The 26,068-nt window shown below is 37.7% G+C and overlaps 1 protein-coding gene and 1 long non-coding RNA gene across 2 annotated transcripts; one reads left to right on the top strand and one right to left on the bottom strand.

Annotated features, from left to right (window-relative positions):
- Positions 1 to 213: 213 nt before the first annotated feature.
- On the bottom strand, positions 214 to 14,449 carry LOC125229512. Its single transcript, XR_007177409.1, has 3 exons — positions 14,440 to 14,449; positions 13,615 to 13,616; positions 214 to 382 (listed from the first exon to the last, which is right to left on the bottom strand). It is a non-coding gene; the product is annotated as an uncharacterized LOC125229512 (long non-coding RNA).
- Positions 1,150 to 18,130, top strand: LOC125229511 (gustatory and odorant receptor 22-like). The gene is given in 11 exon segments (XM_048134365.1): positions 1,150 to 1,264; positions 3,252 to 3,407; positions 3,808 to 3,906; positions 6,436 to 6,608; positions 7,098 to 7,161; positions 7,164 to 7,296; positions 8,677 to 8,822; positions 11,634 to 11,839; positions 12,652 to 12,789; positions 13,670 to 13,703; positions 18,108 to 18,130. Coding segments are annotated over 11 exon segments (1,272 nt in total). The 5' UTR covers positions 1,150 to 1,164.
- The last annotated feature ends 7,938 nt before the right edge of the window (positions 18,131 to 26,068 follow it).

Below are 26,068 nucleotides of genomic sequence, written 5' to 3'. Positions count from 1 at the left end.
TTTAACAATCACCCGTAGAGCGGAGTTCGTTGACCAACGCTGTAAAGGGTGTGAAACGTCGTCGGGGTGTATTAAAATAAATAAATAAATAAATATTGGGGACACCTTACACAGATCAACTTAGCCCCAAACTAAGCAAAGCTTGTACTATTGTATTGAAAATTCATTACACTTTACACGCATTGAATGAATGAATGAATGAATGAATGAATGAATGAAAGTTTATTCACAAGAACATATGGTGCGTTACAGTAGATGTTATAAAGTGTTTACATTGGAGATCCTTAATATGCTCTGCCACAGGGCATGTGAAAATTTCCATGTTCACTACATGTCAAAGCTATGTATGTGAATATGAATTGCGTACATGCAATGTCTTCTTCTTTCATTGTTTATCAATTTCCATAGATTTTTTCATACGTAATTATTTATTACGAGTTTTTAAATAAAACTGGATTTAGTAATCAAACATCATTTTATCTTTCAATAACTTTTAAAAATGATACTCAAGGTGGCACTTTGCCTTATTTCAGACCCCGTAGCCGAATGGCATTTCTGCGAGGCGAAAAGCCACCGAAACGGCGCAGAAATGTAGTCTGGCTCTGTCGCGCCAATACGCAAGAGCGATAGAGATAGATAGCTAAGAACGAGATATGATCTTGGGTGTTTCGTGAGCGTTTGTGCATTCGGCTACGCATACAGACACCTAGATAGACTATTATAATTTTGCAGGTGGTAAAGTTAATTTAGTTACAAAAATGGTAGTTACAAAAATTACAACCAGGGGCCCGTTTCTCGAAAGGTACAAGCCTTGTATTACAAGTGTGTTTCCATGACAAAACGATTTGACAACTTGTAATACAAGGTCAACTAAAAGCTATAAAACAATACGCTACTACAGCGCACCATGATTTTACTCAGTTTATGGTGGAGGATATTAAAAAAAATTATAAAATTACAACAAAAAAAAACCAATATTATTTTCTTCAAAGCAACTCCACAGTTTTTAAGAATCAAATGCGCATAACCAAGTAAGCCGAGACGGGTGGATTATTTATGATTGATTATGGCGTATTTTGTTACTACAGCTTTCACGCCCGGCAAGGCGGACGGTCCCAAAGAGCCTCCCCACTTTGAGAGATCCGGAATTCCGGAAACAACAAAATGGAGAATGACAATCCAAGATTCAAAATGTTTAATCCGAACCAGAACGAACAGATCAGGAAGAGGGATATGTTTGGGAAAAATGGAAATGAAGATGATGGTAAGAACTCTAATTCATCTTTGTTTACATGTTCAAGAATTTCATGATTCTCATGCTACTGTTTGGCAGTGACACGCTCATATGCATGAAAAAGCGACTGGTACTTTTTTTTTAAATTATAAACTGACCAGCGACTGACTTTAGTGGCACCTGATGGAAAGCGACGACAACGCCGAAGTTGTAGTTTACTGGTTCAGTAATAGCCAATTCACTCTTATATTGTAACCAACCGGGAATACAGAAGATTGAAGAAGGGCATGTTCCATTTCTTAACAACTGATGATTTGAATTCGCGACATTCAGATTCAATAAAGACGCACCACCCTCTTATCGCTAGGCCACCTGCGCTCTTTTTTTATCAACCTATGTATTTATTTATTTTATCGTTAGTAGTGCAAATTGTTTAGTTATAGGTTTTAGAAATACAGATTGTGTTAATCCTAACAGGGTACTCTCGCGTTATACCTACACATAGAAGGGTATCCTAATCCTAATTTTCGAGGTTTAAAATAATTTACCCTCGTAAAGTTAAACCGAGCTTGGCGCATAATTTTATTTATCCAGCCTTGGTAAATTACATCAACGTCCTTAATTTTGTTCGTATTAAGGTATAAAAATGCTTTCGTCGTGTTATTGCGATATCTACTACGTAAAGTTTTCCTCTATAGTGCATCTTTAATTGAATTTTTCTACTCGTCGACTGTAATCTGTCAATTAGGACACCATAGACTAAACTATAAGTGCTAACTTTTCAGTGTTGGATACTCTATGGCAGTTCCGACTCAACTATAATAATCTCATTATAGTTGACTTTAGTTAACTGTAATAATTTCAAAAATAGAACTTCATACAATTTCTATACTAATTTGCGATACCTGGCAAATTTTTCTGCATCTGAAACATTTTTTTTATCTGTCGCGTTATCGGCCAATCAGATACGGTTATGACAAACAATTGGTTGCCAGGTAATTCGATGTTGATACAACGGTGAACGACGCTATTAACATTAATTTTAACTTGCATGAATGATGATATTTCTGTCCATTGATGATGAAGATGATGACTCGTAGAAAAAGTATTGTATAATTTGTATACAATAGCGATATAATTAAGCTTTTCACTCTCGTACCTTACTATTAGGCCTAAACATGGTACTCGACTGAAAAGCTTTGTAATATATCACGATTGTATAAAATACTATTAATCTGTTAAATGTTATGAATAATAAAATTGTAGATACTTACTCATAACGTAACGGACGTAGTCTGCAAACGGAACCAACCATCTTTAAGTCATGTTTCACATTTAAGGAGGAAGGAGGAGGATTTCGCTGGTTTTTATGTACATTTAAGTGTCTTAGCCTTACTCTTAGCATTCAAGGTAGAGTTTAGTTTAATACTTACCTACTGGGGCCCATTTCCCGAAGCTATAAGTTACAATTTAGGTACAAGTAGTCAATGTCTAATAATTATGACAACTTGGAAAGAGACTTCCGCTTGTAACTTGTAACTTTCAGTTTTGAGAAATGAGCCCCAGTTCTTCTCATCACCTATGAGGGAATTATTGCGTTCGAAAATAATATATTTAAACAGAAAATTATTTAAACAAATGTGTCTTACACACATACTCATACACAGATACAATCACGCCTGTATCCCATGAAGGGGTAGGCAGAGCACATGAAACTATATGAAAATAAAAATAAACTACTCAAGTTTCAGTGCCACTCTTGGCAAATAAGGGGTTGACAGAAAACGAAATTGTGACTTTGCAGTGACAGGTTGCCAGCCCTCGCCTACGCCACAATTTAACCCATATCCCACAGTCGCCTTCTACGATACCCACAAGAAGAATGTGTCTTACCTATAACAGAAAAGTGCTTTTCATTTCTAGCACGGAAGAAAAATTCTCTTTGGTTCATACTAGCGGGAAGAAAAGTCAATTTTAAATTGCGTTCGGTATCTCAATAAGTTTTATTGGTGTACAGATAAAAACCAAGAAACTGCCCAACTGCCCGGTCTACAGATCACCGCACAAGACGGCGAACTCCTAGACAAGCACGATAGCTTCTATATCACCACCAAGAGCTTGTTAGTTCTGTTCCAGATCATGGGCATTATGCCTATTATGAGGGTACCGAAAGGTAAGATTAAACAAGTCAATATGATGTAAAAAATTGCTCACTGTTTTTTATCTACCGAGGTAAAAGAAAAAAAGTGCGTAATTTTGTGGGCAAAGGAAAGGAAGTTTCCTTTCCACTTTAATGCGCAATCGCGCATCGCTTTTTTGATCTGATGCGGGTTCCAGGTCAGAGACTGCCCAACAATTCGGTGTCTAAATCACTGCACAAGACGATGAACTCCTAGATAAGCACAATAACTTCTATATCACAACCCTATCAATAATCTATACACTACATGCCTATTATTCGGGTATCGAAAATAAATATTTCAGGTGAATTCAATGTTATAGAAAAACACTAATACGAGTATTAATAACATTCTCAACATTTGGGCTAATGTTAAGTCAATAATTTTTGTTAGATGCACAAACAACCAAGCGGACTACCTACAACTGGATTTCAAAAGCAACGTTTTGGGCCTATCTTGTGTGGTCTCTTGAGTCAATCATTGTAGTCAAAGGTAAATATTTTGTTTACTACGTAGTACCTAAAGTATAAGTTCTATTTAAAATGTATTTTAGTTGAAATATCAACTTACCTGTAACTGTAGCATAATACGTCATATCAACATTTTTGGATAAACTACAAGTCACTTATAGCACCACGAGTAGACTGTGTGAGCTAAGAAACAATTCAAATTGACGAAGGCCTTCAAATTTATTTGACAGCAAAACACAAAGGGTACCTACCATAACACATAACTGAATGATTGATTATTTATTTATTTAATCAAAAAGTAACACAGCATTACAGTTTACACCAAGGCACTGTAAACCACAAAATAAATACAAGACACGATGAATAATACAAAAAATAATACAAATTAAACATTAGATTTGGGCGACGGATACTAAAATAATTATACCCATATAACCATAATCGGTCGCCGTTCCTACACAAATCCTCCTATTTTGTGTACACACAGGTCTTCGGGTCTCAATGCTTAGTCGCAGTACGGTGGACGTTTAGTCGCGGCGACCCAAATGGGGACGATTGGTAACAGGCACAAATGGTCACAGAAGTGACAGAAGTGTGCACTACGCGTCCACACATTGTTACCGTTTGGCGACTACTTTCCCAAAATCATTCGTTCATTTCATTCTTTTCAAATGGCGACTGTCAGAGACGTCAAAGTAAAAAAGAAATAAAATCATTTGACATTAAAATGTAATGGCGTAAGAATTTGTTAAAGATAAATATTGTTTGCATTTGTAATATAATGTGGGCTAATTACCATGGCCAATTAAATTGCTCGAGTGATTTCATAAAATAAGTCTAAATTTATCAACGCGCCATCAATTTACCTCAGTTTAACCAGTAATAATATTATTGACTACTCGGTGTTTGCGTGTTATGTACATTGAATGGTGAAGTTTTAGTGCTCCGGTGCATATACTATACTGAAATAATAAAAATAATGCCTAGAAAACCAATAAAGTTGTTAAAATATGGATTAAGACGGTAATATTCCATGTAAAAAACAGTCGCCAAACGGTCACCAAACGGTCGACAAACGGTCGCAAAATGGTCGCAGCGTACACGCGTGACCGAAAGCAGTGAATATTTATTATATTTTCAAAATGGCTTCTTGTATTAATTTTTTCCAGGTATCCTCAAACTTTATAAACAATTAAATATGCCGCCGTACTCAGTTGCCCTCACTAAAGAAGATTAAAAAAAATTGTAACGTGCGTACCGAGCTGCTGGGTTGTAAAGGATCGGGGATCATATTATTATGGTCTTCTATAGAGCAACTAGTATTTTGCGGCATTTCACAATTGACACTTGTTGAAGTAGTCTTCATTAATATTACTATCAACATTCATTTCAGCGATCTGTACCTCTTTTGTCAAGATGTTTGTATAGATAAGTGTCTACAAATTTGTAATGTTAAAGAGACATAAATAAAACGTAGTAGAGTAAATAATGTGTTTTTTTTGTAACCCAAACAAAATACTTGTAGATACGAGTGCGGAAAAGAGGAAAATCGATACGAGTAGCGATAAATTAATACACGAACGAAGGGAGTGTTTTAAATCGACACGAGTTGTGAATGTCCTTTTCGCACGTGTATCGTACGACGATTTTCAGTACCTAAATCTAAGCTAAGAGTTTCGACCAGACAAGAAATGAATCATTGCTTGATTTGCTCGCACTACTGCGTTAAAAAATGCAGCATCTGTACTGAAAAAAAAACTATCATTGCGCAACAGAAATTCTATTAATATCACAGTAAATACTCTATTTCATTTGATTCCTACTTTTATTGTGTAAAGCAACACTACACTTCATTTTTATCAATAAGAATTAAAAATTATATATTTAATACATTAAGTAACTATAAAGTGCTTATCTATTTGTATTATCATTCTGCATTTTTCTTAACTTTCCCACATTTCTATAAAATGTCGAAGAGTGCTTAAATGGTCGTCGTCGTTTATTATTATTTAATTCGCTCATATTTAAATGATTCAAAACAACCAGTCCACAACTTCACAAGACAGTTTGAGAAACCTTCGTATTTCAGATTGTCATTTGCGGATACAGTGGTTTAGGAGCAGTTCGGTAATCAGACCTACACATGTGTGTACAAATTCTGTCAATGTCACTGTCAGAAACCGTTCTGACAGTGACAATGACAGCCACAAATTCGTCCACATGTTGTTACCGTTATGTGTGCAAACGTCGACTAATAAAGTGTCGTTAAAAGTCATTCTGACAGTGACATTGACAGCCACAAATTTGTACACATTTTGTTACCGTAACGAGTGCACACGACGACTACATTTTGTTATTGTATCAATACGGTCGCATTGTTTGCACGACGTTACCACGCGTTGTGTCACATTTGACAGTTAGTTACTGATTTGAAGATTTTGCGACTGAAATGGTTGTATGGGTAGTTTATAAATGTACATCTAAAGTTGGATTACTCGCGACGCGAGTCTGACTTGACTTGCTTTGTACCTGCTTTACTCATGTTTTTCAGTTGGGAAAGAGCGCTATGAAAATTTTCAAAAAAGTAATAATAAGCGGTTCGACGAGGTGATTTACAACATTATCTTTCTCAGCATCCTTATACCGCATTTTCTTCTTCCCATCGCGTCGTGGCGGCATGGCCCGCAGGTCGCAATATTTAAAAATATGTGGACTCACTACCAGGTAAAATATAATAAGTACCGAATAGTTTCATAATTTCCTATTGAAATGAAATTTTACAACCAGTTTTCATGTTCGTTCAACAAGTTTTTTGGTTTAAATAGCGCCTACGTGCTCTTTGGTTCAAACAACAAGCTACTTGTCATTTGAATCGGCAATATATTTGAATCAACAAGTCGATTTTATAAAAACAACCTGACACATATTGTTTTAAACATACGTTTGGCTGATTCAAACGGATAAACCGCAACAAGTCGAACTTGTTAAATTCACAATGCAAATTTCTCTCAGTGTAAGTGTGACGGGAATCAACATGACTGTGTTCGCTGTAAGTCCTCAGCTAAACAAACCGCCTTGATGCATCAATGTTATTGAGAAAACTTTCAAAAAACTGTCTAAGGCATTGTGTGAAAGTGCTGCACTCTGTTGGCAGAACATTGCCGTAATACTCCCTATTCTCTTTGGCTATAAAATAAATATTTTTTTTTTCAGCTTAAATACCTTAAGATCACAGGAACGCCAATAGTATTCCCAAATCTGTACTCCCTTACTTGGGGTTATGCTTCTTCTCATGGGGTTTGAGTTTCGCCGTCATTCTATCCCAGCACTACTTGCAGGATGATTTCGAGCTGTGGCACTCTTTAGCTTATTACCATATCATAGCTATGTTGGATGGATTTTGTTCACTGTGGTAAGTGAAATGGCATATTTGTAATTGGAAACCAGAGAAAAAGATATAGAAAAATTTCTGTCTAGTTTTTATTTAATACGGCATTCGCAACAAAGTACGGTATAGTTAGAACCCTAAAACAAACAAACAATTAATAAAATAAATCCAGTCTTACCATAATATTACTGCCCTGGGTGACTTGAACTCATACGACCGTTGAATATGGGTGTGTAATGATTGGTATAAACTTTTTTGGTATAGTAACATATATTTGATATAACAACATTTGGTATATATTTAAAGGATATAATCATTCATTTGACATAATTAACACTTGGTATAACCACAAAATATCTACTTTTATTTTGTATAATGATTATTTCGTATAACACTTATTTATAATAACCGTTATATTGTATAACTATCTATTGATATACTACTAGTAAATATAACTAGCAAGCAGTATAAAACATTTCATGAATTAATTTTATTCTTTTTTGATGGGATCACAGTTCTAACCTAACCTAACCTACTTTTCTGATAGCAGTACATATGTTTAAGGGGCACAGTTATAACCTAACCTAACCTATTTTCTTCTGGTAGCAGCGCGTTGTGTGTAGGGGTCACAGTTCTAACCTAATCTTCTTTTCTGGTAAATTACAGATCTAATTTATTCTATATTTTTATTATTCTAACTGTGCTTTAGAAAGAATTTGTGTTATACAATTTATTTATTATCGGAAATAAGCATTATACACAAAGTATGTTATAATAAATGTTATTCGAAAAAATGATCATTAAGTATATTAAATGAGAATTATACAATTTGTTAGTATATTATTTGTTATTATATGATTCAATAATTATATCAAATGATCGTTATAACGACTAAAAATATATCAAAAAAAGTTATATCGATCGATACGCACGCGTTGAATATGTGTAATGCTCTGGCGGTAGATGTCGCTACAAGACCCATAGACTTATAGTGAAAAATTTCGCTGATTTGGAGTCTTAGTGACTCAGATGGCAAGAGCGCAGGGTACGTAGCCAAATGGCACAAACGCTCATGAGACGAAACGCTCGTAGATATCTACCTCTATCGTTCTTGCGTATTGGCGCGACGGAGCCAAACCACCTTTCGCGGCGTTTCGTTTTCGTTTCGCGTCGCACAATTGCCATTCGGATACGGCACCTAGAGTATTGATTTAGATGTTGTGAGTTCAAGTCTCACCCAGGGCAGTAATTTTCGACTTTAAAATTTATTTTAAGCATAGTGGCATCGCTTGGAGATGTATTGTAATGCCACCCGAGGCAATGTCCCCAAGACACTGGCCGCATTTCTGGCGATATATGGCATCAAGTTTTGCGAAATGATAAAATCCACATTTTTATCATCAGGTACATCAACTGTAACGCTTTTGGAACAGCATCTAAAGGTTTAGCCCGAAACCTACACAAGGCTCTGGAGGCCGACCATCCGGCCCTGATGCTTGCTCAGTACCGCCATCTCTGGGTCGACTTGTCGCACATGATGCAGCAGTTGGGTAAGTAAAGTGTAAATACATGTACGTACTAACAAGGTTAAGCAAGGTTTTTCTGTCGGATATTTTTATAGCCAAATTACTTAACTTAGGCTAGTGAATAATGTAGCGAGAGAAGAGAAATGTCATAAGTGAGTTTCCTATTCTAATCAGACCACAAGACTAAGGAATTTGAAAGTGACTTCTATCGCCCACTGCCGTTTGCTACTAAATACAAGACTAAATATTAACAAGAGCGTGTCGGGCCACGCTCAGTGTAGGGTTTCTACCTATCAAGTTCAAAACAATTTTCCTAGAAAGTCTTTATAAAGTTCTACTTTTGTGATTTTTTTCATATTTTTTAAACATATGGTTCAAAAGGCAGAGGGGGGGACGCAGTTTTTTTTCCTTTAGGAGCGATTATTTCCGAAAATATTAATATTATCAAAAAACGATCTTCGTAAACCCTTATTCATTTTTAAATACCTATCCAACAATATATCACACGTTGGGGTTGGAATGAAAAAAAATATCACCCCCACTTTACATGTAAAGGGGGTACCCTAATAAAACATTTTTTTCCATTTTTTATTTTTGCACTTTGTTGGCGTGTTTGATATACATATTGGTACCAAATTTCAGCTTTCTAGTGCTAACGGTTACTGAGATTATCCGCGGACGGACGGACGGACGGACGGACGGACGGACGGACGGACGGACGGACGGACGGACGGACGGACGGACGGACGGACGGACGGACAGACAGACCTAGTTGACTACGGAACCCTAAAAACGAGTAAAACGACGTAGTCGCGATTGTCAAAGTTCCTTATACACAATTGAATGCAATAAACCCAGGACACATTATCCCAAGAGACAGTGCCAAAATGTGCAAATTATAGGGATATACTGCTATTTATCGACATAGCTTCCTTCCCATTTCCAGTGGCGGGTAACGATAGCCGTTCCCGCCTGATATCCCCCTAACCTGTTGCGCGGTGCATTTGAACCCCTGCCATTTTGTAGGCAGTTATTAGGAAAATGTCCTTTACGGCGTGTCGTAAATAGGAGAGTATGAAAATACAGTTTTAGTTGCTGTTGCCAATTTTAATGCATCTGCATTGCAGTTTAAGTAGGTTTTTTGGACAATTTTTTTTTTTAATTTTTTTGTCAATGTCTCTAAAACTGAATCATGACCAAACGAAGATTGCAGCAACCATTAATGAATGGAATAAATTATGCGTTAACACTGTTTAAAAGTATTCGTTAGGTATGAGTAACTGGAACTATTTGGTAATCATCATAATGTTCGTAGCAATTGTTTACACTTTTGATATGTGCTTCATTTAGGTTAGCTATTTTAATTTTCGAAAAACATTTTTAATATTGTCTTCGGTTACCGCGATAGTTACTCATGAAATAAAACTATATTATTTATCTATATTATTTGTGGTCATGCTTCGTTAATATTTCTTGTAAGTGGGTAGCTTTTGCACATTTTAATTTTTCCTCAGTCACCCGTTGACCACGAACGCTGTAAAGAGTTCGAAACGTCGGGATGTATTTTAAATTCATTATACGCGATTTAATCCGTTTCCATAGTTTTATTTCATAAACATTTTTAATTTAAAAAGTTAAATACAACTTTCATTCAAATTAAAGTATTAATTTCTCTGAATAAGAACGAGCCGAACAAATGGCAGCCATCAAAACCTCTCATGAAATGTAATCTAAAAGATAAAGCGGTCCCGCCATTTGTGGCAGGTGGCATGCAATAAGGAGCCATTCGCGTCATCTGGCCCATCTTAAACAAGTTAGCAACTAATCTGGAGCGTGAGGGCATTTTTTCTTAAAGTTGGTGATAGGAGGTTTTGAAATAATTTGAGGAATTCGAGTTTTAATGGTATGCGCGTATTTAAAAATGAATCAAGATTTATCAAACCAATTCTAACGTACGTCTCATTCAGTTGATTGCGCTACGCTGATACTTATTTGTGTAGGTATGTGCATTTTACTCTAAGTTATATAGCCATAATTTGAAAAATGCTAGCAGATCAGTTGAATAAATTTAGAATCGCTAAATAGTAGGTAGGTAGTTAATAGTAGGTAGGGTCTTTAATCTATACTTTTTAATCCAGCAACGCCCCGCTATCTCAAGGAGCGTTTCTCTTATGTTAATTCAATTAGATCCTCTTAAAATTTCCTTCTATCTGTGCCATCTTCATCTTCCAAATTTTATAATCGTTCATTTACTTTCCAAGCTATTTGACTGTGGAACTCTCTCCCTGTTGAGTTAAAACGTTCTCAATCTATTGCCTCTTTTAAATCAAATCTTAAAGAATACTATCTTTCCCTTCCTTAGATTTTATGAATGACACTGTTGTTTGTTTCTTTATTAATATTAAACCTTTTTATGTATGTATGTATGTTTATGTATGGTTATGGTCATACTTATTTATGTATGTCTATTTGAATGAGTGTTTTGTGTTGTTTGGTTGTATTTAAATTCTACTTCTCATATTTCTTAGAGCCACCTACCATATATTCTGATTATATTAACTCCAGTACCCAAAGGTTGTCTGGAAGAGATCGCTCTTAAGCGATAAGACCGCCTGTTACCTCTGTTTAATTTGTTTTTGTTTCTTGTGCATTACTTGTAAACTATGTGAGGTGTGCAATAAAGAGTATTGTATTGTAGCTTTTAGCTCTATAAACTAGTAAAAACTCTCATCCACAAAGTAAGTTACATAAAATTTCTGTCGGAAGTTGGAACTAGCACATTCTAAAGCCAAAAGTACAATATTTTCTCAAAATTATGCGAAATCTTGTTCACAGGTCGGGCGTATTCTAACATGTACGGAATTTACTGCATGGTCATATTTTTCACGACCACCATTTCGTTGTACGGCGCGCTCTCGGAGATATTGGAACATGGCTTGAGCTATAAGGAGATGGGGTTGTTCGTGATTGTCGGATATTGCATGACTTTGTTGTTCATTATATGCAATGAGGCGTATCATGCGTCGAGAAAGGTATGTGATGTGGAAACTTAAATACTTAGTGAATAATGGTATCTACTTAAATATGAAGATATGATCTCGGAGATACTGGAACACGGTTTGAGCTATAAGGAGATGGGGTTGTTTGTCATTGTCGGTTTTTGCATGACTTTGTTGTTCATTATATGCAATGAGGCGTATCATGCGTTGAGGAAGGTAAGTGGAAAGGTAAGTAAGTACTTTGATAAAGCTATATAAAAAAGAACTCAGGTAGTTTTTTTGTAAAATAAAAAGGTCTTCATAAAAGGTATTTTCTGCTTACTGTTGTGTATCTGGTAGTGTCAAAACTCAAATCTTAGAAATTTCATGTAGTGCGCTAAGTCACGCGAAAAGTGTCTACAAAATAAATCGTTACCATTGTCTATTTCGTATTGCGTGTACCGTAAAGACATTTTTTGTTATCACTTTCACATATTCAGAGCGTATTAAAGTAAAAAATAAACTCAACAAATCTAGCAAATATAAGTACTTGTCTCTTGTAGTTTTTTCATTTGTATAAGGTTTTCTCATAGAGGACAGTTATTATTATTTTTCACAAAGAGACAGCATTTTTTTTTTTTTTTTATAAATGGGCTTACTCTTGACCACAGACTAGCCAAAGGCAAAGACGTGGCCTACGATGGAGTGAGCTCGCCCAGAAGATGCCTGTTCACTCTTGATTTGAAGGTTGTATTGTCTATGCTATGTATGTGCGTAATAAGTTCCTTTATTACTTCGGCTTCCTTCTGAATGATAGTACAAAGTGCCTAAGTATGAGGAAATAACTATCAAACTTATCAAGTTGGCGTTCATAGCAGTTACAGTAGGTATTTAATAATTTCTCAGATGACAAACAGCGCGAGGTGGAAATGTTCTTAGTGGCCATCGCCAAGAACCCACCCATCATGAACCTGGACGGTTTCACTAATATTAATCGCGAGTTATTTACTGCGGTAAGTTTTTGAACTTCTATTTTCGACAAAACATTCTAACCAAATCCTCGCCATTGTACCAAATATCTTTTAGGTGGGTTCGCCGCCTCTTCGTGTTTTGATACAGATCTTTTTCCACGTGTAAACGTCTTCCAAATTTGCAGATATTTGTCACAGAAATAAAAAAAATTGTACGTAATATAAAGCTGACATTTAAATAGTTATGCTCTCAAATCTGCGCGTATTATAATTAGCAAAGTTCGAATGCTCTAATAAACATATGTATTAAATAGCTACTCAGAAACTACGATCATAAAGACTTACATTATATATTCCTAGCTCAAAATGAACGTTGTTTTATTACTTTAAACTCGTAAAACGAAAGTCTACATATAAGTGTTCCCGAAAATATCGTGAAAGTTCTGAAAGAGGGTAATATTTTTCTATTCAGCACGTTTTAATACTTAAAGATATGAATTTGCGACGGTTTAACATAAAGACAGAAATGAACGGCGTCACGTCAGTGGAAACGTATGGAACTGCCAATGTTTTTCGCGATTTCAGCATCGGTCCCATAATTAAAGTTGTTTATTATGACCTCAAAGGTATGCAAAGCTGCGTGCATAGCCGAATGCACAAACGCTCACGAAACGAAACTCTCGTAGATATCTATCTCTATCGCTCTTGCGTATTGGCGCGACAAAGCCAGGCTACCTTTCGCGGCGTTTCGTTTTCGTTTCGCGTCGCAGAAATGTCATTTGGCTACGGGGCCTGATTCTTTTTACATATTTCACCGAGTACTATTAGGTACATCCGAAAATATAACCTCAAAAATCGTTCTCGAACTACTTGTCTGTGTTCTTGCCTTCTATTATGTTTTATGAATGTTATTTATCCACAGAACATATCCTTCATGTCAACATTAAGTATAGTAAGTTTGTACGATTTTTATTATGTTAGGTATAACTAATATTCACGTGAAATAAAATGAGTACAACTCAAAGGTATATTATTCAGCGCGTAAACGTAATAAGGGCGATAAATGAAACGAGGCATTATTGAATTATATTCAATATTATTGTTATCATTAATTTTAATAATAGGTGTTTTTGGGTTACTCTTAATTTTCACTCCATAAAAAATTTCCCTGCAGCAATGTACTGTAAACGTGGTTGCGATGACAATCAATGACAACTGTCAACGAGCGTTTAACCCGAGTGTGTTTGCATTACGTTGCGGGCCGAACTAATTTTAAGTAAAAGTTATCTAATTACATTTTTATGTTCTATACTCACCACCGTTAAGAGGTTCGCCCGTATTAGGTTTACATCCTGTATAAATTCAGAATTTGTCTGATGAATATAGTACCTATATTAACTCACGCCTGTATTCCCAAAAGGGGTAGCAAAAGCACATGTAACATGAAACTTCGCGCGATGAGATTTTTAATGCGCCTTTGATGACACGTTGTTTCGGTCCGCAAGTCTGAGGAACTTAATATTTTAGGTTCATAACGTAATTATTCATACCGTATTTTTAGGGTTCCGTAGTCAACTAGGAACCCTTATAGTTTCGCCATGTCTGTCTGTCTGTCCGTCCGTCCGTCCGTCCGTCCGTCCGTCCGCGGATAATCTCCGTAACTGTTAGCACTAGAAAGCTGAAATTTGGCACCAATATGTATATCAATCACGCCAACAAAGTGCAAAAATAAAAAATGGAAAAAAATGTTTTATTAGGGTACCCCCCCTACATGTAAAGTGGGGGCTGACATTTTTTTTTTAATTCTAACCCCAACGTGTGATATATTGTTGGATAGGTATTTAAAAATGAATAAGGGTTTACTAAGATCGTTTTTTGATAATATTAATATTTTCGGAAATAATCGCTCTTAAAGGAAAAAAAAGTGCGTCCCCCCCCCCTCTATCTTTTGAACCATATGTTTAAAAAATATGAAAAAAATCACAAAAGTAGAACTTTATAAAGACTTTCTAGGAAAATTGTTTTGAACTTGATAGGTTCAGTAGTTTTTGAGAAAAATACGGAAAACTACGGAACCCTACACTGAGCGTGGCCCGACACGCTCTTGGCCGGTTTTTTTTAACTCACCGCGTTTGTATCAGTTCACTGTAAAAAGACGCACAAGTCACGCGTTTGTATTAGTAACTGCTTCGTGTAATGCAAATTGCACTTTTAAAGTCGAGGCAATACAGCGCGGTATGCAATCAATCTAAATAAAGTTCTTAAGCGTCAAGTCCGCCTTATGATAAGTTGTACGTTTAGAATCTCTCCACCTCTTTCCGCCCAATGCAAACTGAGACGTACATTTTGTATTAATGGAATTTTAATTTTAAGTGAACGAATAAAGCAGCATTTTATTTTGTCTCTAAAATGTTTCGAACAAATTAAACTCAACTCAACTTAAAATACAAGTTGGATCGAAATTCTGTCGCAAAATTGTTGTATGGCGGGCGTTGTGAGGATAATCATGTATAAACAAATACATTTAATTAAATCGGTGTCGTTATTTTCCATATACCTGCATCTCGCGATGCCCTTAATGAGACGAAATTTGGCTTTCCGTTAGGTCCTTATGCTTGTATGCTCAAATGGCCTTTTCTATAATTATTTCTGGTGGAAGTTCTGCGGTTGAAGCTCGTGCGATGTAATGAAGAAGTAGGTGATAATCTTCGGTCGTTATTTTCTTTTGACAAAGTCATCCATTGTCTTAGTTTATTTACTGTGGTTTGTTATATGTAGTTCTGAAAAGTACTAAAATGTATAATTGGAAAACGTAGCTTTTCCCAATCCACACACAATAGTTGAGTTTTCCGTTACTTTGTAGCGTAGCTGGAATACATTTCCCGCAACCATAAAGTGATCGTAAACAAAACTAGGTAGAGAGGTTCCTGTTATCGATCGCATTAGGGTCAAACCAAAGAGATTCGAGTGTACAGAGAACTAGCTTTTGCCCGCGGCTTCGCTCGCGTTAGAAAAAGACAAAAAGTAGCCTATATCACTCTCCATCCCTTCAACTATCTCCAATTATTCACGTCAATTCATCGCTCCGTTTTGCCGTGAAAGACGGACAAAGAAACAGACATACAAACTTTCCCATTGATAATATTAGTATGGATTACTGTCAAAATAAAGCTCGGGTTTCTTGGATACTAGTACGACGTAAGTACGAAATATGGAGACCGCCGCTTAACCTAGGAAACCAAGGTATAAACTGTGTTGTCACAGTGCATAGACTGCCATCTCTCGACACAGGATAGAAAAAAATTAACCTCAGTTTTGACAAAATGACCCATGCGCTCTACCTGCAGGGCTTGGACTTTTTCGACGAGACAGTATCTTGTCGCGACTTAGAGCATATGCTATCATGATCTAGCCCCACAGAGCAGGTATGGGTTAATTTATCAAATATTAATATTAGCAACATCTAACTGACCATCAACCAAAGGTGTGTGTCACCAACAAGCATATTTTTTCTTAATAATCTTAGACTTGTCTTATACTGAGTTATCTTTGGCCAAACGGATACTAAATATAGGAAACATCGAGATGTTTATTCGCCAGCGTCTTTGTGCTGAGAAACTGGAAAAATATCTGCAAGTTGCTGAGGTAAAGGCATTCCTTCAGCATTGGATTACTCTCTACTAAGTTGTTACTGAATTTCTTGAGAAAACAATAAAACTGCTGCAAATAATATATAAAAAAAAACAAAAATATATTTTCAAAGAGGGTGGAATAAAAACAATCCGATTTTCAAGTTTATCAATAGAATTGTAAAGTTTATCTATTGACTCACTGAATTGAGTTAAAGCAAAAAGTAAACATATCAAGATATTTTTAGTCTCAATTTTATTCAGAAAACAAAGACTTCAAATTAACGGCGGAGCTCAGGCTGTAAATGCTACTTTGATTAATTTTAAACAAAGCTGTTAATTAATATTGTGAGAGCTGTTAAGTTATTCATTAAAAGAAGGGACTACTTATACAATTGTAACTAATGATTATTTTTAATCACGATTCTATTATCAATCACGATCAATTTTTTTTAATCCTACAAAAGACATAGTAGGGCATCATTTCGTTGGTTAGGTTGGTTGGTTAAGTGCATGGAAAAATTATGAATGAATTCATTGATTCGCCATCCAATTTTGCAGCTGATAGCACCTTCTTTGGGTTAAATATCCACTATTCTGTCACCGTTAAATAAAAATAAATGTGTGTCTTAATAATTATATATTAATTAACCTATGATATTTCTGACCGCAAACTGTACAGATTTATCTATATTTAAGAAAGTTATTTATTATTTGTTGCGTTATTTCATCCGCTACTGTTAATGCTGATTGTACGATATGCTTTTATTTATTTACAAATGCTTGTTTAATAATAAAAACCCATAATAAGTAAATTCTTAGGTTTCAATTCTACTCATTCATAGTACCCCAGAAAAAGGTAACGTAAAAGTATAGGTATTAACACCTCCAATTTGTATTCCGTTCATGCTACCACCGCCGTCATTTATTCTGAGGTAAAAAATCGACTTTCCCATTCAGCTTTTATGAAAAGATTGCTAATGCTCGACTCACAAGTTTAGTGCGTACAAATTAATCTCAGCCATTTCATTTGCCAACGAGAAAAGATGTGGGATAGCTACGTTGGGTTTTAACAATGTTTTGTGTGTATCATTTATAAACATGTTCTTTCTATTTTTTATTAACATTTTTAGCGACACTAGTGAGCAATGGGTTTTCACACTTTCTGTACAAGTGCGTAAAAGATATGATAGGCCAAATCACACTAGAGTGAGTCACAACCACTTTAGAACCCTGTTGTATTGACATCCTGCTTTATTTGCTATAGAAGTCAGTTTGACTTTTACTATGAAAGAGTTCTACAGTGGCCTAGCATTCAGATTGGTTGACTGTACATAATGTTACATTAACATTTTACATTTTTGGACTTAATCGCAACCAATTAGTTGATACTATTTTATGTATTTTCGATTCCATTCCATTACATTACATTACGAATTCAGTAAATTGAGATGGGACTGAAGTCTAGCCATTAGCTACATCTGAGATCCTCGATTTAAAGAGTAATTGGGAGGCTTAAGCGATTTCATCAATAAAAAAAGTAATTTTCAGCAAAACGATATCTCTTTTCAAGTTGTCAATGAGGCCCTCTTGCCGTAATGACTCCGTTAGAAATCGATTGTATTGGCAATTTAAAAAGGTGAAAGGTTATCTTTTCATCATACTTGAACAGTAAGTGTGCAGTTGCACGCAGGCGGAGCGGGAGTTATAAAAAATGTTTTCCCAAAGGAGTTATGAGATTTCAAGTATCATGATTAACTGTTTGTTATCGTTTTTCATATATTTTTTTGTTGGAAGTGTGCTGAAACTGCTGAAAAGCATTGTGTAACTTGAGGCGTGAGAATATTGCTAACTCGGGTTTTTACTCTCGTTTGCAATATTTTACTTCTGCGCTTTTTGTGTAATATCCTATATTATCATAAATCGGCACTCAATATTTCAAACTTTCATTGGATAAAAATTATAACCAATACCGCTGAAATATGAAACGAAAGGGAATAATTAATTGCATTTACATTTTTATGACTTTGTCATTTGTTTTTCACGATTGAGTTAAATGACTGAACATTTTAATATTCTTCGATTAGCTTAGGTCGGGTCGTTCGTATTGCTGGCAGGCTGCGTTGACTAGTTTTATTAATTGTTATTGTATATTAGAAAAAAATCTTCCGACCCAATCGCCGTCACAATTGTAATTCACGTCCCTTGTCACACTGTAAAAATAATAAAATACGCTATCAATTACGTCTTAAAATTATCCGATAGGCATTCTTAAATTAAAACACAAGTTATTTTCAAAGCCGCTGAAATTTCAGAAGTACGCCTTAAACCGAGAGCCTACAATTTTTTGTTCCGTTTGCCGACTGCCATCTTGTTAAAAAGACTAGTTCATTAGTACCTAAGCATATTATTTTCTACTAATGTTTCTACTTTACCTGCTAAATTATGGATATAAAATCTATTTTATTCCGTTTGCGCTGAGCAATTTTGCAGCCAATAGCTTTCAGCCTGTTCAATTCATCCAGGACCGGGACGTGCTTCCATTGGTTAGCTAGCAAGGGCGAATAGGTTTTTAAGACATAGCACTAGATAACATTACTTTGAAGACATAATTATTCGTCTTTTCTGTACATTAGAATGATTAACTTGTGAGTTTGACCAATTTGGTGGCATTTTTAAGGATGATTCAAGCAATAAGGGGCCGTGACTGGAACGGGGCAACCGGTGCATCGTTTGCGGAAAACAATGCGTCATCTTTGTTCTGTCAGTAAACAAACACACATACACACACACACACACACACTACTCTATCACTCCTAACATAGTTTATGTATGTAGCTCTTACGTTCTGTTTATCTTTAAGAATTAGTTATTAATATTCTGGGTGCCCTGAAAACCAGTGCCGCGTCTATATAAGGTGTACACTGAGTGGCATGCTATTTGGTGTACTGTGTGTATTAATTACTTGTTTTTATTATGTATCTCTATGCCAAATAAATATTATTTCTTTCTTTCTTTCATTATCATCATCAAGATTCTAAGTGGCCCGGACTGGTCTCGTGTCGGAGGTGTGCCTGTCAGCCCGGTGTGCCGCGTCGAATGTTTTTTTTTAACCCGTCGTCTGTGTCTGTCAAAAAGTTGTCTTAATAATAACTATCTTATCTTATCTTAAATCTTCGGGGGCTCTTACGGATACACTTCGACCCATCGGGATCTTTTGTGCAATTACCCCCTACGATCCTAAGATCCTTCAGCTATTCAGGAGCTTCTCGACCATCTCCACGTGTCGGATGATGAGGCTCATGGGTAGCTCTCTGAAGTCCTTCGGTGCCAGGTAGCCTGTTCCAAAGTTCTTCATTATTTGTCTGGCGAGGGCGTGACATTCACACATTAAATGTTTGACGGTCTCTTCCTCTTCGCCACACATGCGACAATCAGTGTGGTCGGCGTGTCCCATCTTGGCCAAAATTCCTTTGACCCCGTAATGACCTGTGAACACCCCCGTTATAATTTGGAGTTGTCTTTTGCCTAGCTTCCCTAGCTTTTTGCTCCATCCAGAGTCTACCCTCTGCATAAAGAGCTTTGAATGCTTCAGACCAACCAGGGCATCCCACTCTTTTTGGTGACTAGCCTTTGTTTGGTCTTTCATAGCCGTTCTGATGGTTCCTTGTGAAAGGCCCACATAAGGTTCCGGACCTATGAAATTGTCTTCAGATCCGGCCTTGGCAAGTTCATCAGCGTTTTCATTGCCAATGAAGCCTTCGTGCCCCGGTATCCATACCAGTTGCACCTTGTTTTGCCTTACAAGCTTGTTAAGAGCTTGGATGCCGTTTAATACCAGTCTAGAGGTAACTCTGGGCGATGTGAAGGCTTTGAGTGCCGCTTGACTGTCGCTGAGTATATAGATAGTCTTACCTTGGATTTGTCTAACTATATTCTCATGTACACAGGCAATTATTGCATATGTCTCGGCTTGGAAGACCGTGGCATAATTGCCCATGCTGATACTACCACTGTAGTCATTTGCATAAATGCCTGCGCCCGTACCAGATGCCATCTTGGACCCGTCTGTATACCAGATGATGGTGTTGTCATCAGGGGTGGGTGTCTCCAGACCCTCCTTCCATTCGGCTCTAGTATGGACTTTGGTTTTGAAGTTTTTGTGGAAGATGAATTTCGGTTGCATTTTGTCGCAGCCCATACTCATCAGCCTTCCCATAGAATTGTTGTATTCCATGCTTGGGTGTTTAGTCTTCGGCATGCTATCGCTCCAGAGGCCCGTTAAAGCCAGCCGGTGTAGCGATTTCAGTGCCTCAGACTGTATCACTAGATGTAGCGGCGGGAGATCCAATAGTACCTCCAATGCTGCTGTTGGCGTCGTTCTGAACGATCCCGTTATAGCCATGCATGCTGTCCTTTGTACCTTCATGAGGAGTTGAGGACATCCTTGCATGTGCTCAGTAATGTCCTTGGCCACCAGGCCAGGCTTCCGTACAGGATTATAGGTCTCACCATCATGGTGTAGATCCACCTTAGTACCTTTAGGTTTAAACCCCATGTTTTGCCGTAAGCTGACCTGCACATTCCAAACACTCTAAGTGCCTTGGCTGTGGTCAGTTCGACGTGTCTTTTCCAGTTCAGTTCTTTGTCTAGTGTTACCCCTAGATATTTCACTTCATTGGAAAGTTCAAGTACCCTTCCATAGAGCCTTAGTTGCTCCATGCCAGTAAGGGCCCTTTTTCTGGTAAACGGTACTACCACTGTTTTGCCTGGATTGATGGAGAGTTGTTGGTGGTTACACCACCTCTCCACTTGCCTCAGTGCTGTATTCATGATTTCTGGCACCGTTCCCGGGAATTTCCCGTTTATGAGTATCACTAAATCATCTGCATAACCCACTGTATATACTGGGTCCTTATTTAGTTCTTCCAAAAGTGAGTTCACTACCAGGCTCCATAGAGTCGGAGAGAGAACCCTACCTTGTGGACAACCTTTTGTTGCTGTGGCTAGTAATTCTTCCCCCATGAGGGAGGACTTAATTAGCCGGCTGTTCAACATATTACCTATCCAGCGGCAGATGGTAGGTTCTATGCCATGTTGGAGTGCATAATAACTAACTTTGATATACATTTTTAAAGTCCAAAGTCAGTTAGGATCCTTATCAAATACAGACGAAGGGTTAATCAATTTTGCGTGTAGCAAGATAGGAAAGAAGTCGGTATGGGTATTAATAAATAAAAAATACACATAATGAAATAAACACCTTCTGTTTCTCTAGATTCAACCATAATGTTTTGAATAAAAAGTATACGGGCGCTAAATTTAAAAATATAACTTTAAAAATTCGCTAAAGCTCGCTAAGCGATCTAAACGAGACATCTGCTTACAGACGCAAATGCGGCGCTGCACTGCGGAATATTAACGTTTTCTTAAAACGAGGGAAGAAATGGATAGGATGAGAAATGGATTTGATTTAATACGATTTCTCAGACATAATTAGACTAAGTGCTTGCTGCGGTTCAAAGTTTGTATTTTAATCAAGGTGGCTTAGTAAGGAGGTGAGGATCTTCTTCCTGTACCTTGATGTAAGTACCACTTGATTTGAAAACATACATAAGCTGGCCGAACTCTGTTAGTACATAGTACCTATATACTCTCTACTAGTAGCTCCTTCAAAGACACGTACATATCTACATCCAAGCTCCTGGGGCAATCGGAATGCTATCACGTATGTACTTACTCAACTTAAGTTTTAAATGATCATTGATCGTACATTCATAGAATTATTCCTTTATTCGGTTAAGGACAGATTCTGGTTTGGGCAGATTCTGGTTACGGCAGATTCTTTTTATGGCAGATTCTTGTTTGGGCAGAAATACAATCATCGAAAAAAGTGTCTAGAACCCTTTACTTCAAGAACTTATTACAGGACTGCCCAAAAAAAAGGAGTGTATTGTTATTTCATGTGTATAGTGAGCTTACCATGAGTTGTATTCGATTACGACTCTGGCAATCGAAAGTATGCTCGTCTTGCTCCCACCAGTGTGTGCCAGAGTCGCAATCGAATACAAGTCATGGTAGGCACACATAGGTATAAATAAATCAGCGAGAGCTCGGGATTTTTTCTAATGAAAAACTGGGACGCACATAAATTTAAAAAAAAATTCTACTGCAGCTTTTGCTGGTCAGAGTATACCAACAATTTCTACAACTTATGATTCTGGCACATAATTAATAAAAAAAATTAAATTGACGTATTATATATATGAATTAACGATTTTAAAGAAAATTATATCACCTCTGAGCATCGTTAAAGAAAACTAGGTGTCAATGGACAGTCCGTTAGTCGCAAATGTAGGGATCCCTAAGGACGTTTGCTTTGCATTTTAACATTTTTAAATAGAACTAGTAGGTTTTTTTTTCACAACACTAGAAAATGATATTTATAACAGAAAAAGATATTTACAAGAGATGAAAAATATTTATTTAGATTGTTCATCCTCCACACCAATATTTCAAATTTAAAATGGAACAATATATTTGTATACAAAGTGTCCCAGGAGGGACGTCGTTTGAAATATTCAGTCAATTCATATGATAACAGTAATTCTCATATTGTTGAAATTATTCCTGTAGCGGTAAGAATTGTGAACATGCTATCTTTATTTAGACCTTGAGCATACCTATTCTAGTTTTTTTTACATTCTTTTCAATTTAAATTTAATCTTAATAAAAAAACCAAATTAAATAGAAAATGTTCATGTCTTACGTATAAAAAGAACCAAATTGAACAATTTAGAAGAATATACAGTAGTCCTCGTTTCTCATTAATACCTACTTAACATTTTAAACCCTATACATCTTACTCTTTACTTTTACGAACAACGATTTATTCAATAACTCAAGTCAACTAAGCCAGCTTAAGATAGGGGAGGTGGTGGGAATGTAAGAGACAACCTGTTGCTATAGCAACACCATGTTTCACTTGCATTCAGACTGTGCTCTAAAAACAATTGAATAAGGAATGTTTTAAGCCAGCCACCATTTTGGATGTCGAGTTTTGAATTACAGCATACGTGTGTCATCGCAGGAAGGTGTATTGTAGCACCTGTTATGAAAAGATGTTTGTTAAATAGTCCATGACCTGTTATGACACTGGTTACCATTCTCAGACGGACCTTCCCTAGTTGAAGGAGCGTTCTTGTGAGTTTTTCACTGATGCTGGGCATGGCCATTTTCGCTTGCCTGCATCCAGTCTGGTTTAGCCAGTGTGCTGTGTGTAGTTTCCCTGTATATGATAGTAGCATTGAGCGTACCTTGCTGAATGGTATCGGGAGAATTGGTTCTGGGCCAATGGCCCCCGCACTCGACCCCAGTCTGGCTAGCTCGTCTGCAGCATCATTACCTCGGGATCCACTGTGTCCCTTGATCCATTGTAGGATGATCTCGTTTTTATGACTTACCTCCATTAGTCGTTTATGGCATTCGTGTATGAGTTTGGATGTAATTAAATGGCTCCTTAAAGCCATAAGGACTGCTCTACTGTCAGAGAGTATGCGGATGGAGGATCCTACTACCTTCCTTGCAGTTATAGCAGCTGCCGCGTTAATGATGCCCATGCACTCAGCTTGGAAGACCGAGTTGTGAGCTCCTAGCGGAGTGGTAATCGACATGTTCAGGTCTTCTGAGAAGGTCCCAGAGCCCGACCCGTTGTCCGTTTTCGACCCATCTGTGAAGATTCTAAGCTCCTTGGGATTGAGCCCTTCGTAGTTGTCGTCCTCGTATAATTGTATCTTGTACCTTTTATCGAAGATGACATGTTTTTGAATTCGATCCGTACCTGACCTGAGGATTGGGAATTCGTCGTATACTTTTTCCAGGCATTTTGTGTGAAGAACTCCTGTGTTAGACCAGATGTTGAGTGTATTTAACCTTACCGCTGATAAGCTTGCTTCCTGCTGTATGTGCAGGTATAGCGGTGGAAGGCCCAACATGACCTCCATGGCTGCCGTCGGAGTAGACTTCGTGCAGCCAGTGGTAGCCGCACATGCGAGCCTTTGGAGTCTTTGTAGTTTGTCTCGCACGTTGCCTAGGTTTGTTCTTGGCCACCAGACCAGAGCACCGTAGCAGAGCATTGGCCGGACTATCGTCTTGTAGAGCCAGAGGGTGATTTTCGGGTTGAGTCCCCATCTCTTACCGATCATCCTTCTGCATTGCCAGAAGACGACTGCCGCCTTGTCTATTCGTTTGTTGATGTGGTTGTTCCAGCTGAGTTTGCTGTCGAGGGTTAGACCTAAGTACTTTACCTCTTCTGTTAGATTTAGCTCAGCTTGGAAAAGTTTTGGTTTGGTAAAGTTGCCAAGAGACCTTTTGTTAGTAAACATTACCATTTCTGTTTTAGTGGGGTTGACTGATAGGTCGAATTCTCGGCACCAGCGTTCCACAATTCGAAGCGCTGACTGAGTGAGATCGCAGACTGTACTGGCAAATTTACCTGATATTAAGATCGTCAGATCGTCTGCGTAACCTATTGTATAGAAGCGTTCCTCGTTCAGTTTGGTTATGAGGTTGTTGACCACTAGGTTCCATAGCAGCGGTGACAGGACTCCCCCTTGAGGGCATCCCCTGACCGCCTTTACTGCCTGTGGCTCCCCAGCATACCTTATAGTCCTTTTGTTTAGCATGTTTATGATCCACTGAATTAGTCCAGGTTCCACGCCGTGGCTTGCCAGGGCGTTCCCTATACTGTTGAAGTGGGTCTTGTCAAAGGCGCCCTCGATATCGATAAATGTGCCGAAACACATTTCCTTGTCATGGATGCCTTTCAATACGGCTTACTACCATGTGTAACGCCGATTCTGTTGATTTACCTGAGCTGTATGCATGCTGATTGATGTGCATCGGTATGTTTTTAAGCGTTCTGTCCCTTAGGTCTTTGTCACACAGTTTCTCCAGGGCCTTTAACAGGAATGATGTGAGACTGATGGGTCTAAAGGATTTGGAAGCTGTGTAGTCATTCTTACCTGGTTTGGGTATGAATATTACCTTAACATCCCTCCATTTCTTGGGAACGTAACCCCAGGCTAGGCACGCCACCATAATGTTCTTCAGCTTGTCCTGGATGATTCCTAAACCCCACTGTAGGAGGGCTGGGAAGATGCCATCCGGACCGGCTGCTTTGAAGGGATGAAAGCTGTCAATGGCCCACCTTAGTTTTTCAGCGGTGACGATTCTATGAGCCATTTGCCAGTTGTTCTCTGATGTGTTATGTTCTTCCTCCTCCTGCTGATCTTCGTCTGGTAGACTTACGCATCCCGGAAAATGGGTCTCCAGGAGTAGGCGTTTAGTCTCCGTAGGAGAGGATGTATATGTACCATCGGGTTTCCGCAGTGAGCCTAGCTGAGTCGTGGATTTGCATGCTAAGGTTTTCCTTACCCGATTGGCGTGGTCTAGTGTTTCGATGCTGCTGCAGAAGTTCCTCCACGACAGGGATCTCCAGTACCGCAGTCTTTGTTTGTACCTGGCCTTGGTTTCGTAGTAGTTGTCCCAGTCCACCTCGGCCGTCGTGTTCATAGCCCTGTTGAAGAGCTTCCTGGTCTTTCGACGGAGTCTCTCTAGTTCGGGGCCCCACCAGTTGTGTCCGACTATAGCAGTTCTGGCTGGCGGGTTTAATGGGCATGCTTTTTGGTAGC

This window comes from Leguminivora glycinivorella, chromosome 9 (assembly GCF_023078275.1).
Source record: "Leguminivora glycinivorella isolate SPB_JAAS2020 chromosome 9, LegGlyc_1.1, whole genome shotgun sequence".
Lineage (NCBI taxonomy): Eukaryota > Metazoa > Arthropoda > Insecta > Lepidoptera > Tortricidae > Leguminivora > Leguminivora glycinivorella.
This window is presented reverse-complemented; position numbering and strand designations above follow the sequence as displayed.